The sequence below is a fragment of the Mirounga angustirostris genome, unplaced genomic scaffold (assembly GCF_029215605.1).
Source record: "Mirounga angustirostris isolate CCGP_5_RB_7025 unplaced genomic scaffold, mMirAng1.0.hap1 SCAF_6, whole genome shotgun sequence".
Taxonomy (NCBI): Eukaryota; Metazoa; Chordata; class Mammalia; order Carnivora; family Phocidae; genus Mirounga; species Mirounga angustirostris.
Window position 1 is genome coordinate 143,077,734 of NW_026991714.1, and position 17,026 is coordinate 143,094,759.

A 17,026-nucleotide genomic window follows, 5' to 3' on the forward strand; every position below is an offset into this window, starting at 1 on the left:
ACCTCTCCCCACTTCCCTCTCCCCGAGCCCCTGGTAACCACCATTTTACCCTTGTTTCTAAGAGTTTGTGTATTTTAGATACCTTATAGAAGTGGAATCATAAAGTATTTGTCCTTCTGAGATGGGCTTATTTCGCTTAACACCTCAAGATCCTTCCATGTTGTCCCACCTGTGGCAGGATTTCCTTCCTTTTTAAGGCTGAATAATATTCCATTGTATGTGTATGCTACATTTAGAAAACCCATCTATTGGTCGATGAACATTTAGATTGTTACCACATCTTGGCTATTGTGAAGAGTGTCCCAATGAGCATGGAGTGCAGGTATCTCTGAAATCTTGGTTTCCGTTCTTTTGGATAAATATCTAGAAGTGGTAATGCTGGATCATATGGTCATTCTATTTGTAATATTTTGAGGAACCTTTGAATACTTTAAGCCATTCTGGAAGATCTACCCACTGGCTCCCTGCGGTGGTCACAGAGCTAGCTCTGAATTCTTGCCCTAACACACCTTCCCCCATGTTTTGCCATGCCCTCCTGGCCCTCCTGGCTTCTCACATGGACTTACCTCCTCACTGTACCTTCTCCTTGCGCCCAACTTCTGGCCGCATTTCTCTGGCTTTGACCTTCTCCTTCTGCTCCCCAGCACTCACCCTCTGCCGGCATTGCTGGGCATCACCCCTGGCACGGGCCCAACATCACAAGAGCAGTCTGTGCTGGGACACCTTCCTGAACATTCCCAGCAGGCCTACCTTATGCAATTTTGTTTCATGGACACTGTTAGGTGGCTGCTCTCACTAGCCCGGTCTGTGAACATGCCTCCTTCCTGCCCTGACTGCTAAGCAGACTGCTTAGGACAAAGACAAAGTCTGGGTGCCTTGTCTCCTCTAAGGGATGCTCATAACAAGGCCCAGAACACAGTGCCCATGAGGGGTTCAGCAAGCATCTGTCAGTTTGCTAAAGGGACTATCTGCTGGGAAGAAATGGTTCTGTCTGAAGGCATGGCTGGAATTCAGTTCAGTGTTATAGGAAAGCGTGGTGATCCTGCCTTCCTATTCATGGGCATGCTCGGGAGGTGTCAAACCCTTGAAGACACCAGTGACATATGTGGTTTTCTTAAAGCCAGTTCAGTCCAGCTCATCACCAAAGCAGGATTCCTACCACAGGGACTGCGCCCTCCCTATCCATACAGCAGTGGCTCCCCAACCAGGGACCTCCTCTGTTCATGTCTCAGGCTCCCTACTCCCCACCCCATTGTCATTCACCTTTCTGTGGACTCTACTTGAATCGCATGTGCTCTAAAATCACTGGTCCCTGATGGGACACTGATTCCATCCAGTCTCCTTGGACTTGGATCCTAGCTGTTTCGTGGGCCCAGCCTGCTTTTGCAACATATTACCTCCCACCACACTCCTGGGTGCACAGTGAACCCAGCCCCTCCCTGGGGCACTCTGCCTTTTGATCAAGGGCACAGCTCAGTGTCCTAGAGCTTATAAGGGGCTTCATAGACCCTTCCCCATTTCTAGTCACCTTCCTCTAGATGTGCTTCAGTTTGCCATGTCCACTGGACCTCTGTTACCACGACCAAGGTCAAATGTCACATCACAAAGGCCACACCCCCATTCTTGGTCCTAACTGACCACCAGCTCTTAACTCTAAGCCTGTTACTGGATCATTAACCTGCCAGTAAATATAAGGTGTTCTTCCTTCCACTCATCCACATACCCTTCAGTTGTTGCATTCAAGAAGAGAGTCTTAAAGTTGAAGGAACCTTCTTGTATCAAAAATCAGGAGACCTTGGAAGACAGTTTGTTAAATGAAGGACCCACAAGAGTAAAATAATTACATGATTGGTGGATACTTTGGGATAGAGGAGCCTGATTCCCCCTCATAACTTATATAATGACAGCTTCTTTCTGGCTTGGAGGGAAGGGCCAATGAAGCACGTAGGCCAAAGCAGGGTTTTCATGTTCTAGAAGAGCCGGTGTGTATGTGTGTGTGTGTGGACAGCACATGCATGGCTGTGTGCATAACACCCCAAGGTTCTATCAGCCTGAAAGATAGAGAGATTTAGAGACAGAGAGAAAAAGCTCTGCCCTTCTTTCCTGGACGGCCCTCCCTACCACACCCAACAGATTGCACTTCAGAGGAGGGGTGTGGGCAGGGCCCTGCAAGCTGGATTTAAATGACAGGAAGGCTTCTGTAGAAACCAAGAAGGAAGGGTCCGCTCTGAAGATGTATTACAGACCTCCTCAAGCTTCCAACTTACGTCATCTTACTTTGTAGAAGCGACCCACACCTTGGGTTTGCGCTTGGCAATTTACATCTCCTCCCGTCACTCTGATCAATTTCCAAATTCCTAGTCTCCCTTCTATGCCCTCGTTCTTCATTTCTAAAGGAACTGCAAACGTCACACTCTGATTTTGTTAGTGGCGATGGCAATGCCTCCTCAGAAGATAGGACCATTTATCTTTATATAAGCCTGAGAAAAGAATCCAAATAGATGATTACTGATTCTTTTATCTCGTTCTGGGCTTCCAGTGAGTGGGTTTCTTGCCTGGGATCCTCTGTACAGCTGGGAGAGGCATGGAACTGAGGTGCTGACAGCTTGTGTTGGAATCACATGGTGTTTACTGTGCTGTGAGTTTATAACAGCCTTGTTTCCATACTGACAGCAAATGCCATATGGAGAGAAAAACTCCTGTCAGATGAACCCTTAAGGAATCACAATATGGTACATGAAATCTCTTAATTGCTTTTGGAAATGGGGAGGGGCACATTGCTCAAATCACATTAAGCCGTGCAGTTCTCTCTGCCATAATTGAATAAAACTGGAGTTTGACGCTAGGTAATTTACTTTCATTCTGTGTTTGTGCTGGGGAGGTTCAGCTGATTGGGAAAGGGTGAGGAAGTTTGTTTTCCTCACCTCAGGGTGGGGGGGGGGATCAGGTCGAGTGGGAGGCAGTGAGAATGCAGGCTGTATCTACAGGGTGTCACGCTAACAGGTGCGAGCTACAGACCTGTCACCCTCTCAGCTCCCTCCTTCCCAGATTCCCTACTGTGGCTGATGATAACACTCATCTAACTTGACATTTTATTACTGTCACTTGGGATCTTGTCTGCTCACCCACACACTCCACCCCTTCCAACAGAATCCAAGCTTCCTGAGGGCTGGGACTGCATCCCATTCCCCACCCCCACCCCACCAATTCTGGCCCACACTGAGGTGGGTTAAATGTTTGTTGGAATGGCTATTTGTGGACCATCTGTGCGTGGAAAGGTAAGCGAGTTAAGGCAACAGTCCAAGGCTAGTTTCAGCCCCCAAACCAAGGGGATCAAGAAGGGAACTTGAAGGTGGCTATCCATGTTGATCAAAGTATCCATTCAGGAGAGAACGAGAAATGTTTGAGTGCCTTCTTATACACACTGTACTTAGAACTGGTGGATCCCCACATAAAGTTGCTGCCCTTGGGCAGTTTACCCATGAGAGAAGTGGGCTGTGAAAGTCTCCAGCCTGTACGCCTAGTCACTTGCTCTTCGAGTTGCAAATAGACAAAATCCCAACACCGACTGACTTCACACTCTGTCAGGTAAATAACTGGGCAGGCACCAGGCTGGCCTCGGTGAGGCTGGCTTCGGGGGCTCCTGTGATGTTGGCAGTGTGGGGTTTCTTCCTTCTGCATTCAACCCCACCTTCCCCTGTTTCACTCTCTGTGGGTTCTCACTGCCTAGTGGGACAGACAGTTGTGGCAGCTCTTAGTTGACTGATCCTAACACCTTGGCATCCCAGGGAGAAGCAAGCATCTCTCCCTTAACTTCTAGAAGACTCCTACCCACTCAGGTCATGTGCCTTGAACCTATCATTGTGGCCTGGAGACAGAGGGGGCTCTGATTGGCTGGGGCCAAGTCACATGTCTGTTTCTGAACCTATCACTGTGGTAAAAATGGGGATCTCTGATTGGCTAGGGCTGAATCATGTGCCCATCCTTCACCCTATCATGTGGGTGGGAGATGAGGGCTCTGGTTGGCTAGAACTGGGTCACGTGCCCATAGTGAGGCTCCCTTAGAGCCTAGGGCTGGATTTATACAGTTTCAGAGAACTGAGATTCCTTGAAGGAATGGAGACAGAATAGGCCGAGAGACCCACAAACTCGGTGATAGCAGATGGTGTTTAGTAAGCATTATCTATATGTTAGGTTCTGTTCTGAGTCTTTTCTATGCATTGTCTTATTTAATCCTCAAGACAGTCCTAGAAGATAGGTATGATTAGTGTCCCCAGTTTACAGATGAGGAGACTGAGGGATGAAAGTGTTAAGTCAGATGCCTCAGGACACACAGGCAGAGCATGGTGAGGCTGGCGTTTGAACCCAGGCAGTTTAGCTCCAGAGCCCATGCTCACAGCCACCATCCTCCCTACAAGTCACGGCTTTACTTTTTTTTTTTTTTTAAAGATTTTATTTATTTATTTGAGACAGAGAGAATGAGAGAGAGAGAGCATGAGAGGGAGGAGGGTCAGAGGAGAAGCAGACTCCCTGCCGAGCAGGGAGCCTGATGTGGGACTCGATCCCGGGACTCCAGGATCATGACCTGAGCCGAAGGCCGTTGCTTAACCAACTGAGCCACCCAGGCGCCCTACTTTTTTTTTTTTTTTTAAAGATTTTATTTATTTGACAGAGAGATAGCGAGAGAGGGAACACAAGTAGGGGGAGTGGGAGAGGGAGAAGCAGGCTTCCTGCAGACAGGGGCCCCGATGCAGGACTCGATCCCAGGACCCTGGGATCATGACCTGAGCCGAAGGCAGACGCTTAACGACTGAGCCACCCAGGTGCCCCGCGGCTTTACTTTCTGTGGATAAACTCTTTCTTTGGTTGTGAAAGTGAGTGGACGTGATGGTTGTGTTCATACCTCCTTGTTGTGTTCCTTATCTTCAGAGAAACCCCCTTTCCAGGGATGATTGTCCTTTTTCCTCCTCTGCGTTCAGCGAGGATATAGTCATTCCTTCTGTTCAGGTTGCTCTCCTGAAGTCATTATAACCCTCTTCCCGGTTTCCCCATGAAGTCCCCTGACCGTTTCTAATGCAGTTGCACCAAGGTCCAACGATCAGTGCTTGAGAGGGTCAGAGGCAGCATGTCTCAGTCAGTCCATTGAGCATCTTTCTGGCCAGAAGAACCTCCAACAGAGGCTTTAGCATCATTGCAGGAAGAGCCAGAAGGTACCTTCCCCCCCACACCCCATTCTTACCTCCAACATGTGCCTTTATTGTCCAGAGGAAGACTGAGGCCCAGAGAGAGCAAGTGAGTTGCTTGAAGTCACATAGCAAGTCACTGGCTAGCACCTGGTCTCCAGGCCTCCAGGCTTGGAGTCTTGCACTGCATTTCCTCTTTGGAACTCTCTTGGCTGCTGTGTGGCTGGGGGCCGGTCACTTCTTGTTTCCGTGCCTCTAGTTCCTCAGCTGGAAAATGCAGGGTTTTCATAATTTGAAGTGCTTTGAATTACAAGTAATTTTTAAATCTTTTCAAACTGCCCTAAACAAAGCTCATAAATAAACTTTTCAGATGTGGTTTGAGCTGCAGGCATGGTTTGATCCAGAGATTGATGACACCACGAGGACACCAACTTTACTTTTTGTCATTTTCTCAGCTCTGACCTCCTCTGTGTGTGAGCCTCGTCATCATAGCAGCTTCCCTTGCAGTGTCAAGAGCACTGCATTAGACCTTGGCCTCGCACCCATGCACCCCAGCCCCCAGAGGAAGGGAGGGCATTTCTGCTCAGCGTGCCCAGGCACAGTCTGTGGTCCACTCCGACTGGAACTGGCTTGGGTCACATGCCTGCCACCCTTATCCAGTCACTAAGTGGGCAGTGTGACATGGTGATCGGCCATCCAGTGGGGTAGAGTCACCCTCCCCAGAACTGCTGACATCTGGCATACAGGAGTCAGGGCATCGGAAAGGGGGAGTGGGCTAAGAACTAGAGGTTGGGGCGTAACTGGTGCCTTCCTCTAAACCGCCCTTCTCCCCTCTGAGTCTGCATAGCTTGGAGATAAATAAGGGGTCCTGAGAGTTTGCCAGTCATCTTGCTCCAACCCTCTGGGGCTCTGGGTACAGGTGTGCGTTGATTGGATGGCCCTCCCTAGCTCTCTCCTGCTTCTCACCACCTTCTTCTTTTCTTGTTTCCAGACAGAGATTACTGCAGTTTATGTGACAAGCAGCCAATTGGGAGACTGCTTTTCCGGCAGTTCTGCGAAACCAGACCTGGGCTAGAGTGTTACATTCAGTTCCTGGACTCAGTGGTAAGTCTCTGCTCCTGGGGAGGCCCTTTGGTCCTCTGTGATCAGTGATTGTTTTTGCCCAGAGGAAAAGATAGACCATATCGTTTAGAAGGGTGAAGAATGAAATTGTTGCTCAAGAAATTTCCAGACTTGTCCACAAGTCTGCCCCAGCCGGGTGACCATGGATGGGCCACCTCCCTCTCTGGGTCTCAGTTATTGCTGCTTTAAAGGGAAGCCCTGTCAATTGTCTGATTCTGGGAGCCTGGGTTACTACGCAAGGCAGCGCCTGGGGAAGTTGGATAACATCCCAAGGTAACACTCAGATTCCATGACCCCTCCTAGCTGAAAACCCATTTTCTAAAATTCCGAAGCTTGTGTTTGTGTTCTTATTTACTGTCTACTTTTCCTCTAGAATGCAAGTTCCCTGAGGCCAGGACCCTGGGCTTCCCATTCACCCTGCCTAGAACAGAACATGGCACATACAGGCTTTAAGTAAACGTCCGTGTAATGAACATGTGTTGGCCATTTTAAGCCAATCTGACAGTTGCTGGCCCCAGCGGCCGCTGACATGTGTGGCTGTGTTTGACACCATATGGAGACTTCCTTCAGATTTACCGGTCATTGACTGGTTTAACAAGTGGTGCTTGATCTGCGTGGGCTTTTAGGACAGGACGTAGGAATGTGCAGGAATTCCTCAGCACTCGTGCAGGAAGGCAGGGCACCTCAGCCTGGCAGACTGCCTTTTGGGTGTCTATCCAAGGAAGGTGGACAGTGGGTGGGAGGGCAAGGAATGGAGACCAGTCATGAAAAGAATGGGGTATTTCCAGGCGCCCCTTCCCAGGGCAGGGGACCAAGATATGGCTGTTTCTTAGAGGCCCCAGTGCCACCCTTGGCTGTAGCCATCCCGACCTCTATCTCGGTTTCGGGGACAGTCCTGTGGGGCCCAGGTTTCTGTGTCTGCTTCAGGGTCTTGGTGTGGATCTCCAGATTTACGAACTAAACTGCCCACTGAGTGTCCCTGCCAGAAGTCACCTTCCCCCAGATCCCCAAACCTACCAGGCCTGACATGTTCCCTAAATCCAGTGACCCCTTTGCAATGTCCCTGACCCCTCCCTCTTCCTCATCTCTTTCCCCATCTAATCCAGGACCATATGCTTGATTCCTTGACCCCTCGCAGACCAGTTCCCCTCCATAGCCTCTGTCTTGGTTTTAGTGGAGGCTCTCAGCATGTCTCACATAGTGACTACAATAGTTTTCAACCTTGGCTGAGTAACAGAAACACCTGGGAGCCTTAAAAAAAATACCAATGCCTGAGCTGAAGCCCAGACTCATTAATTTGAATCTCGGGAGGGGGTGAGGGGCTAGTAGTTTCATAACTTCTCATAATTTCAAACTGTAAAAAGTAAAGTTGAAGAGTAGTATATGCACCCTTCACCCCACTTGAACCGTTATGAACTGATGGCCAGTCTTGTTCACCACGTCCTCCCCGCTTCTAGCATTTTGTAGCACATCTCACACATACGATTTCATCCGTGAGCATTTCAGTTCAGCATCCCTGAACGGTAAGGGCTCTTTCACACACACACACAAATCACCACAATACCTTTAGTGCAGCTAAGGTAAAAAAGTAATGATTATCATCAAATATTAGTGTTTAAATGTCCAACTTTCTCATACTTTCTGTAAATGCATGTTTTAACAGGTTATAACCATCGCTCCTTGTTCATCCACAAGTGTCCCGGAGTCTGAATTCTGCTCTGTCACTCCATATGTCATGTAATAGGTTTCTCTGAATTGCTTGTAAATTGCTCATTGAATCGAGAAACTTGACCAGATTCAGTTTCAGTTTTTTTGTTTTTTTGTTTTGTCAGGGGCAGGGTGACTTCATATGTGGCTTTTTGTTTTTCCATCAGGGGACATTACTCTCCGCTTGTCTTTCTGTTAGAGATGGCAGCCGATTTAGGCAGTGCCTAAATGTGTTGATTAATTAGGGATTGCGGCATGGTGACATTCTCATTTTGTCATTCCTTCTTCATTTGCTGACTGGGAAACTTCCTTTCGATTACTGTTTGGTTACCCAGTGATAAAGTTCATGGAGGGGTTGCTTCATTCTTTCCCTGTATTTATGTTTTCTAAGTACCAGATTGGTTCACTAGCACCCTCCAACAGTAGTAACCAATTTGTTTTAAAGGCGTGGATTTAAACACGGATGCATTTTGATGTGTGGTGGTCCTTATCCTTATTGAGGCCCCGTGATCTCATCATTGGCCACCAGGTTGGCTTCTGAGCCCTTGAGAGGACCCAGTAGTCATGGGCAGCTCCTTGCTATTTGGTAAGGATGCGATGTCTCAGTTCATCTTGTATCTTTACTGCCTAGACCTAGAGTCCACTGTATCTCCAAGGAGCCCTGGTTCCTTTACTGGGAAATGGTACTTGGAGACCACAGTTTGGCACTAGGGGTGCTCATTACCCATGGATTGGCCCGGATTTCTAATAGACATTGGCATTTTTCAAGTTGCCCACAATTGTACTGTGTATCCAGGGTTGGGAAACATGGACATCCAGGATAAAGTCCAAGCTCTGAGGTTGAATACCAGGTCTTCCACTGCCAGGCCCCCACCTGCACTATTCATCCTTGACCTTCACCCTGGTCTTTCTTGAGCCGTGCATTTTCTGACTTGCCACCACAGAGGTTGAAGCCTCTCGGCCCTGGCTCCCTCACTCCTGATGCCTGAAATGCCCCCACGTGCCCCTCAGGAGAATGCCTGCTGGTTCCTTGTTCTCTCACGCTCTGCTCTCAGAAGCCTTCCCCCACCGCCCCTCCCCGCGGTGCCCTCTGCCCTAGGTGCTGGCTCCAGCACGCGCCGGAGCCTCATCATTGGGCAGTGCTAGAGCGGTGTATTGGTCGGGCGTGCAGCCTCCAGACAGACTGAGGGAGCAGTGCTGGTTCTGGGTGGGCGCCAGACCCCTCTGGGAGAGTTCGCCAGGGGAGTGTGTGGTGGAGGAACAAGGCAGGCAGGAGACCAGCCAGTGCAAAGGCCCACAGGCATGGCATCTGTGGCTGGAATGGAGGGAGCAAGGGCAGAGACGGGTCTAGGAGAGCTGTTGATTATGCAAGACCTTGTGCCATTAAAGAACTTTGACTTTGAGTGAAATGGGGAGCCCCTGGAGGGTTTTGAACAGAGCAATGGCATGGTCTGACTTAGGTTTCTAAAGGATCCCTTTGGCACCTGTGTTGGAGGGGAAAGGCCGGGCGCAGGAGCTCTGATAGACGGCTGCTGTCGCAGTCCAGGCGAGGGCTGATGGTTGCTCAAGCCAGCGAGGAAGCATGTAGCGGTGGTGAGAGTGGTTGCATTTGGGGCATGTTTTGGAGGCAGAGTTAACAGTGTTTCTGGATGCATTGTGGGTGAGACAGAAGAGTTACAGATGACTTCAAAGTGTTGACCTGAGCAGATAGAAGGATGGAGTGAGGGAAAGGCTATGGGAGGCACGTTTGGGGGAAGACCAGGAGCTCCATTTTAGGTACTCTCAGCTGGAATGTCTCTCGGACAACCGAGTGGAGATGATTGAGGGGAGATGGACGTTCAAGTCTGGCATCTGCAAGAAAGGTCTGGGCTGGAGTTGGAAGATTGGGAGTTGTCAACATATAGCTGGTATTTAGGGCCGTGGGCTGGGTGAGCTGACCAAGGAGATGAACGTGGAAGGAGAGATGAGGACCAAAGATGGAGCCCTGGACCAAGGCTGCTCCCCACTTGGAAAAGATGAGGCATCACCAGCTTTGAGACTCGTCTAGAGTTGATGAGGCAGAGCAGGGAAAGGCTAAACCCAGGAGTCAGTGGAATTTTCCAGCCACGTGTCTTGTTAGAGGCTTATAGTCAGTTTGAGGAGGAAATTAAAAAAAAAAAAAAATCCAATGGATGCCCATTTTCATTCTGGTCGTGCAGACGTTCCCTTTTCCTGGGCCAGTACCAAGAGCTTTTTTTCTGGAAAGGAAATGTGAGTCTGGCTCCCTGTGTTGATGCGACAAATGTTCTTTACATACGCCTTAATGCGGCCGACACTCATAGAGGCTGGCCCTGCCCCTCGCATTTTGTCTGCATCTCTGGGAACTAGCAGGGCCTTTTCATCACCCATCTTGACGTCAAATGACCAGCCTTTGGAACACCTCTTTTACGCAGGAAGACTTTATTGAGTTTTCCAGGGCTGGCGCAGCTCTCGTCTGAAATATGTTTTTTCCTTCCATCCTGACTGGAACTCCAAGGAGGCAGCATACAGCCCCGGTGCTCCCTGGCTCAGCCGGCACCATCCACACCGTTCCCACCTCTGTGTTGAATTTCTACCAAGTGGGGTTTATTAAAAATAACCCGTCTTCGTCAGTCTCTGACGTAGTCCCCGGGAAACGCTGCTGTCCTGCACAGTCCTAATGTCTGAGTCTCTCAAGTCAAGTCTCTCAAGTCAAAACCATGGCTGTTTTAAAATGGGGCCTGGGTGACTGGTGGGCAGCAGAACTGTTTGTATATCATTCACAGGGTAATTCAGCCCTTAGTCTTAGTTGTCAAGGGCCTCCTGGGAACCTGAGAAGGACTCCTTCATTGCCCTCCCACAGAGAAATGGGGTCAGTGACCAAAGTCAAAGCCATGACTTGATTTGGCCTCAAAGAAGATTTGCCCACCTGGTCAGGGGACCAGCAGAGGCTCCAGTGTCAACCTCCACAGGCCAGTAGGGTCTTTCCACAGACTTAGATTTGATGTACTTCTTCTCTCACCTGTTTTCTGGGAGCCTTGATGGCATCCCAGCTCATTTGAAACTCTCCTGTCCCCTCACTTGGGTGTGACTGAAAGTTCTGAGGTCTCTTCTCTTTGGGGTTAGGGGAGATTTGGCAGCTACTCAACCAGTTATTTAGCACTTATTTCCTGGATGTCTCCAGGATATCATACTCTGTTCTAGCTTTCGGAGACTACACACTGAGTAGGAGAAGAAAGTTCCTGCCCTCATGGAACTTGCTTTCTGATTAAATGAAAGATTGAAAAATGAATAAATTAGGATAACTTTTAATGAAGTAAGCGATACTAGCTATGAGCTCAGATACCTAAGTATTCGTTACCTATTGCTGAATAAGAAATTACCTCAAAACTGAGCAGCGTGAACCAACAAGAAACACTTATCTCGTGGCTTTTGTGGGTCAAGAATTTTGGAATGATTTACTGAGATGCCACTGACTCCAGCTTTCTTAAAAGGTTCTATTAAGGGGCGCCTGGGTGGCTCAGTCGTTAAGCGTCTGCCTTCGGCTCAGGTCATGATCCCAGGGTCCTGGGATCGAGTCCTGCATCGGGCTCCCTGCTCGGCGGGAAGCCTGCTTCTCCCTCTCCCACTCCCCATGCTTGCGTTCCCTCTCTCACTGTGTCTCTGTCAAATAAATAAATAAAAAATCTTAAAAAAAAAATTTCTTTTAAGATGTTGGCTTGGATTTGGCTACAGTCATCCAAGGCTTGGTCTGTTCCAAGTGTATGCGCTTGGCTGGCAGGTTAGTGGTGGCTGTTGGTTGGAGGCCCCAGTTGTTTTCCATGTGAACCTCCCCACGGGACTGCTTGAGTGTCCTTGTCACATGGCTGGCTTTCCCCAGAGCCAGTGATTCAGGACAGCATGCTGGAAGCTGCAGTGTCTGTTATGACCTAGCCTCAGAGGTTCCATACTGTCCTATCCCCAATATCATAATATTTACACAGGTTAGCTCTTTCCAGTATGGAAAGAGACTTCTCAAGAGCACGAATAACAGGAGGCAAGGATCATTATGGTCTCCATCTTGGAGACTGGCAACTACAGATAGGAGGTTACAGCAAATGAAATCTTACATCAGGAAATGCTAAAAGACACTTCAAGCGATTCATTAGCCCAGAACTGTAGGAAATCACTTGAAATCAGTGGGCTGTCACTTGGCATTAAATGTGCCCGGTTATCCTGAAATTATTTGTAACATGAAACGATTTGCTGACCCTCACCAGAGGAGTTAGGTATCCTGCTTCTCCTGAGTCATACCCAGTATTTGTCTTGTCTATCACTTCTGTGCTCTCCCCAAAGAGGGAGGGGGGTAAGGGAAGTAATCATGCTTCAGATGGACATGGAGACCCTCAGAACAGTTGGTAAAGCCAGACCCTGGGAGCAGGGTCATCTTGAAAAAGTACTACTTATAAAATGGGTTCATCTAGTAGACCTCTATGGGATTGTCCAGTCTCCTGGGTCCCCCACCCACACTCCTGAACATGGTTCTTCTAGAAGCTGCCATGTTCCTAACAGCGTCACTCACACACACCCCTCCCGTTCACAGTCAGTTGGAGCAAGGATGAGCCTGTGAGCCAATGTAGGCCAGTGATTTCTTTCTCTGGGATTTATAGACTTGGGAGGAGGTCCTTCTCTGGCAGAGAATGCTTAACATAAAAAGCCTGGGAGCTGTTGACTACCATGTGCCACCGGAGTAAGCCAGTCAGCATTGAGAACGAGGCAAGTGTGCATTGCACACACACACGCACGTGCATGTGGATGAGAATGGGTTCCAGAAGTGCTCATGTTGCTAGTTCCTGATAGTCTGGGCTTGGCTGCATTTCATTCCCCCTACAGTTTGGTTATTCAGTCCATCCTTGAATTCTAGGAGCTAAGAGATAACGGTTTTGCCTGAACTGGGCTAGATTGAGATTCTTCTCACTTAGGACTGAAAGAGTCAAAGGCCTATGCATGGTGGTCTTATGAGCCTTGTTGGAGACGGAGAAATAATTCTGGGGCTGGGGGAGGAGGGGAAGCAACTAGGCAGTCCAGGGGTGGTGGAGGGGGTGGGGAGAGAGCCACTCAGGGCTGAGGCTCTCGGGAGAAGTATGATGGGGCAGGCAGGAGGTGACAGCATGGCCCCTCTGCCAGGGGACTCTGACAGCTGCTGGTGAATTTGTCACCTCACCCAAGAGAAAGGTGTGATACCCCTTTCCTCCTTCCTTCTTTTTAGCCTCTGCCCCAGCCAGGCTGTGTTGCACGACCTGGTGTCTGTGATGCTGTCAGTATGATCTGGGGTCCCTTGGGGTCACTCCTCCCACTCTCCAGCATGGCCAGGGGTTGGCTCCGCCTTCCCTTCTTTCTCTGGTTCTGTCCCATCTGTTGCCCTGGCGGGGGCCAGTGACTCCCTTCCTGACCCAGGCCTAAAAGGGCTCCGCAGACGGAAGCTAGAGACCAGAGAATAGTCTGTCCAGGTAGATACAAGCTTTGGGGCTGACCAGACCCGTCCGATCCTGGGACTCCTGGGGGATGTGCCCCTCTGCAGTGCTTCTTCATTCTAGCTGGGGAGCAGAGAGGGCAAGGTCAGGGCCCAGCCATCTGAAGGATTGTTCAGTCAGAGTCCTGGCAGGAGATGGACAGCCTGCCCACGAGCGAGTGCAGGGCTGTTGATGGAGTGCTAAGCAGGATGGGGAAATCAGTAGTGCTGATGCAGATGTGGGAGCCTTGGCCACCTCTAGGTCTGCAGGGACAAGGGGAGGGACTGATGCAGGCCAGCGTATGTGAGCTGGGTCTTTAGAAGAGGGGGCCGGCAACCATGGTGCCCAGGTTGGGGGGCGGCAATTGCTTACCCGGATTCTCACCTGCCCCACACCAGGGTAGAGAGTGACTCCAGAGAGGCAAATGGAGACCTCCAGCCGACATGGGCAGCACAGGCAAGACGCTGAGGCCGGTGGGTGGAGCTGGGTGTTTCTCCAGAAAGGGCCGTGGTGAGCAGCGCTGCCAACCAAGCGCGTCACTTGTCCCTGCCGCGAAGACTCTGGAAAAGCTGACCACATCGGTAATTACAGAAGCCGGAGGTGGCAAGACCTCATAGCATCTCTGACTTCATCTTCTTGTCAGGGCAGGAGAAGGTCTCCCAGGAGGAGGAGGTGACATCTGAAGTTAGTCAGAGGCCGAGAGGAATCCGGCTCACTCTGCTCTTCAAACCAGTGCCGGCTGCTTTGAAAACATGGCAGGTCCCCTTTTACTGGCTTGTGGTCTTCATGTTTTTAAAAGTCATCGGAGGGAAGTGTGTTTTAATAGAGAGGACATATTTTCACCGGACTTTTCTGAGATTGATGATGCAATTAGAGCAGACAAAGAGGATAAAATATTAGGTTTATAAACTAGGATGTACACTGATGTTTATACTCTTTGGCAGGCAGAGATCTATAAATAATTCTTTCTGCCTTAAACTCAATGTAGTGTTTTGCTCTTTGTGTTAATAGCAGCATCTCCTCCCCAAAGGCCATTTCTGCGTTTGACATAAATCACAGTGCGAGGAGAGGCTCATGAATTGAGCACCTTGGATGTATCTGGGGAAGAGAGATATCCTCCGAGTGGATTAGCGTAGGTGCCCTTTGGTGCTCTGGCTATTAGGGTTGAGCTCCCAGGTTTCAAATGGGAGGGGATAAGACCTAGCACCCTCTCTGGTTGGAGGGAGCTCCCTTACTGATGGAGGTCATGGGGGCATTCCTTGCATGTGGTTTTCTCTCTTTTCATTGGAGTCTTTGGCTGCCATTTCCCGAGCCAGCGCTAATTGTAAAATTCTGGGCTGTTGGCCCAACCTCTTATTTGCTGCTTATGTTTTCCGGTCGCAGCTGATTTCAGCAGCTTTTGCCCACTACCTGGGCAAGGGTGTTCCCATAGCAGTGGGTTCCCGGGTGGTCCCCTGCCTCGGGTGGTGTGATCTGCCTGAGCTCTGCCCACCCAGCTGAGCCACCATGGTGCCTTCTCCCTGTAGGAGGCCTCTCGGGGGTCACTGTGGAGACATGGCCTGTCACTCCAGGTGACTTAATCAGTGTGGAAAGCCCAGCTGGAAGCCTTCTGTTGGTTTTCTGCCTCCCAACACAAATGCTCTTCAAGTGGTGGTGACCTGACATGGACTCTCAAAGAAAGGCCTTTTGATCCTGGGCTGGGGATGCCTGTCCCCGCGTGCTCCCGGCTGCCTCCCTGTGGAACCGTGGCGCCCAGCTGCCCAGCCGGGCCTCTGCTGGGAGGCAGCTGACCTGAAAGTGATGTTATTTTTTTAACGTGGGTTTTAGTACCCAGAGCAATAATATTTTCAGCTGGTTATTGAGGCTGATTAATGAGCTTCAAGCCTCCATTTGGTTAAATAGAGCCGCCTTCACAGATGTATTTTGGGACAGTGCAAATCCAGGGTTCTGCATGGGATTGAGTTACCCCAAAAGGTGGTCGGCCATTTGCCCGGGGCCTGGGCCCTGCAAAGCAGTCTGGGTAGATTCCCATGGTGCCAGACCACTAGGCGGGTTTCCAGCGCCAGGACACTAGGTGCTTCTCTCATCCTGGAAAAAGGGTGGTCAATTGTGCTCTAGAACTCTCACCCCCTCTGGAGACATAGCTCCCAGCCCTCTCACGTGCTCGCGTGACTGTATTTGAACTGGTTTTTTGTGCTCTCAGAGCCTCAGTTTCCTTATCTGTTAATAGGGAATAATAATACCTACCTTGAGGGTGAGCCTATAACCTACTCCATACTGTGTTGGGTGTGCACATGTGCGTATGAGTTTGGGGGGATTTTTCGGAAGCATCGGGGGAGAAAATAACAGGAAAAACTCAAGGGGGAAGAGCCACCTTCTCTCCTTAAATAGTCTCAGGAAATTGCATCAATCAAATCAATTCAACAAGAAGCCGTCAGTCCCACAAGGCTAGTCTTCGTGGTGTGGAGGCATTGTGGAGGGCGACGCACTGAGGCGGGCAGCCCATGGAAGGAAGTCAGGAGGCTTGTGTCCCCCCGCCCCAGCCCCGTAGCTCTACCACTACCAGCTGTGTGATATTGGACCCGGTCCTTGGCTTGTCTGAGCCTTGGTGTCCAGCTCTGTAAAGTGAGGGGGTTGGATTCTTTCCAGAATTACTCTCCCATAGCCCTGTGATCCAAATGATTGAAGTGTTAACATTTCTTCCTTGGAGAAAAATCACTGAGTCTTGATTCTCTATTAGAAGAGAAATTGTAACACAGGAAAAACTTACTCGTGTTGGAGGGAAATGTGTGGCTGCATCTGTGGGCACTCCATGTGCTGCCTCTGCTTCCCCCTTTTCTGGAGGGGCTTCTGGACTGGCCTGCGGGGAGGGATTGGACCCTAGACACTGGGTTGTGGGGTTGCCGTGAACTGGGCCAGGAGGGCCGGGGCGCCTAACTCCATGGTGTTTCAGTTTGTGTTGATGTCATTTCCTGTCTCTTTTGAAATAGCTGTACTTTTGGACCGAGGTTGACAAATCCTTGGGTGGTGGATTTTGAAATGGTTATAAACAATTTGCAATTAGTTCTCTTGTCTAAATGAGAAAGGCAGGCTTACCCAGGCTTCTTGTTAACTTGAGGCCTTTTATCCTCTGGCAAGTGCGTCAGATGTGAGTGAAGGAGCCCCTCTTGAGGTCAAGGAAAATAAAAAGGTTTGTCTTTTGGAGGTCCCGCTGACTTGGCCAGCGATCTGGAGTCCTAAATTCCTTGGAGTTGTTGAGAAAGAGCTCCGGTTTGGAGATGGAGGCCTCAGCCCTGCCATCTCCTCTGCATGACTCTGGCCAAGTCTGCTGAACATCCTGCTCTTCATATGCAGATGAAGGGGTGTGGTGGGAGACCCTACCCTCCCACATCACTGCCTGCGCTTTTTTGAGGTTCAGATAAGAACATCTGAAAAGGGGGGCGCCTGGGTGGCTCAGTCGCTTAAGCGTCTGCCTTCGGCTCAGGTCATGATCCCGGGGTCCTGGATCAAGCCCTGCATCGGGCT

The 17,026-nt window shown here is 49.9% G+C and overlaps 1 protein-coding gene across 2 annotated transcripts in view; it reads left to right on the forward strand.

Moving 5' to 3' along the window:
* Positions 1-17,026, forward strand: part of GRK5 (G protein-coupled receptor kinase 5) — a 212,254-nt gene that overhangs the window by 140,529 nt on the left and 54,699 nt on the right. For both annotated transcript variants that reach the window (XM_045878958.3, XM_045878959.3), the window contains one exon: positions 6,175-6,287. In XM_045878958.3, coding sequence (XP_045734914.1) covers positions 6,175-6,287 — 113 coding nt within the window. The remainder of the gene's footprint in view (positions 1-6,174; positions 6,288-17,026) is intronic.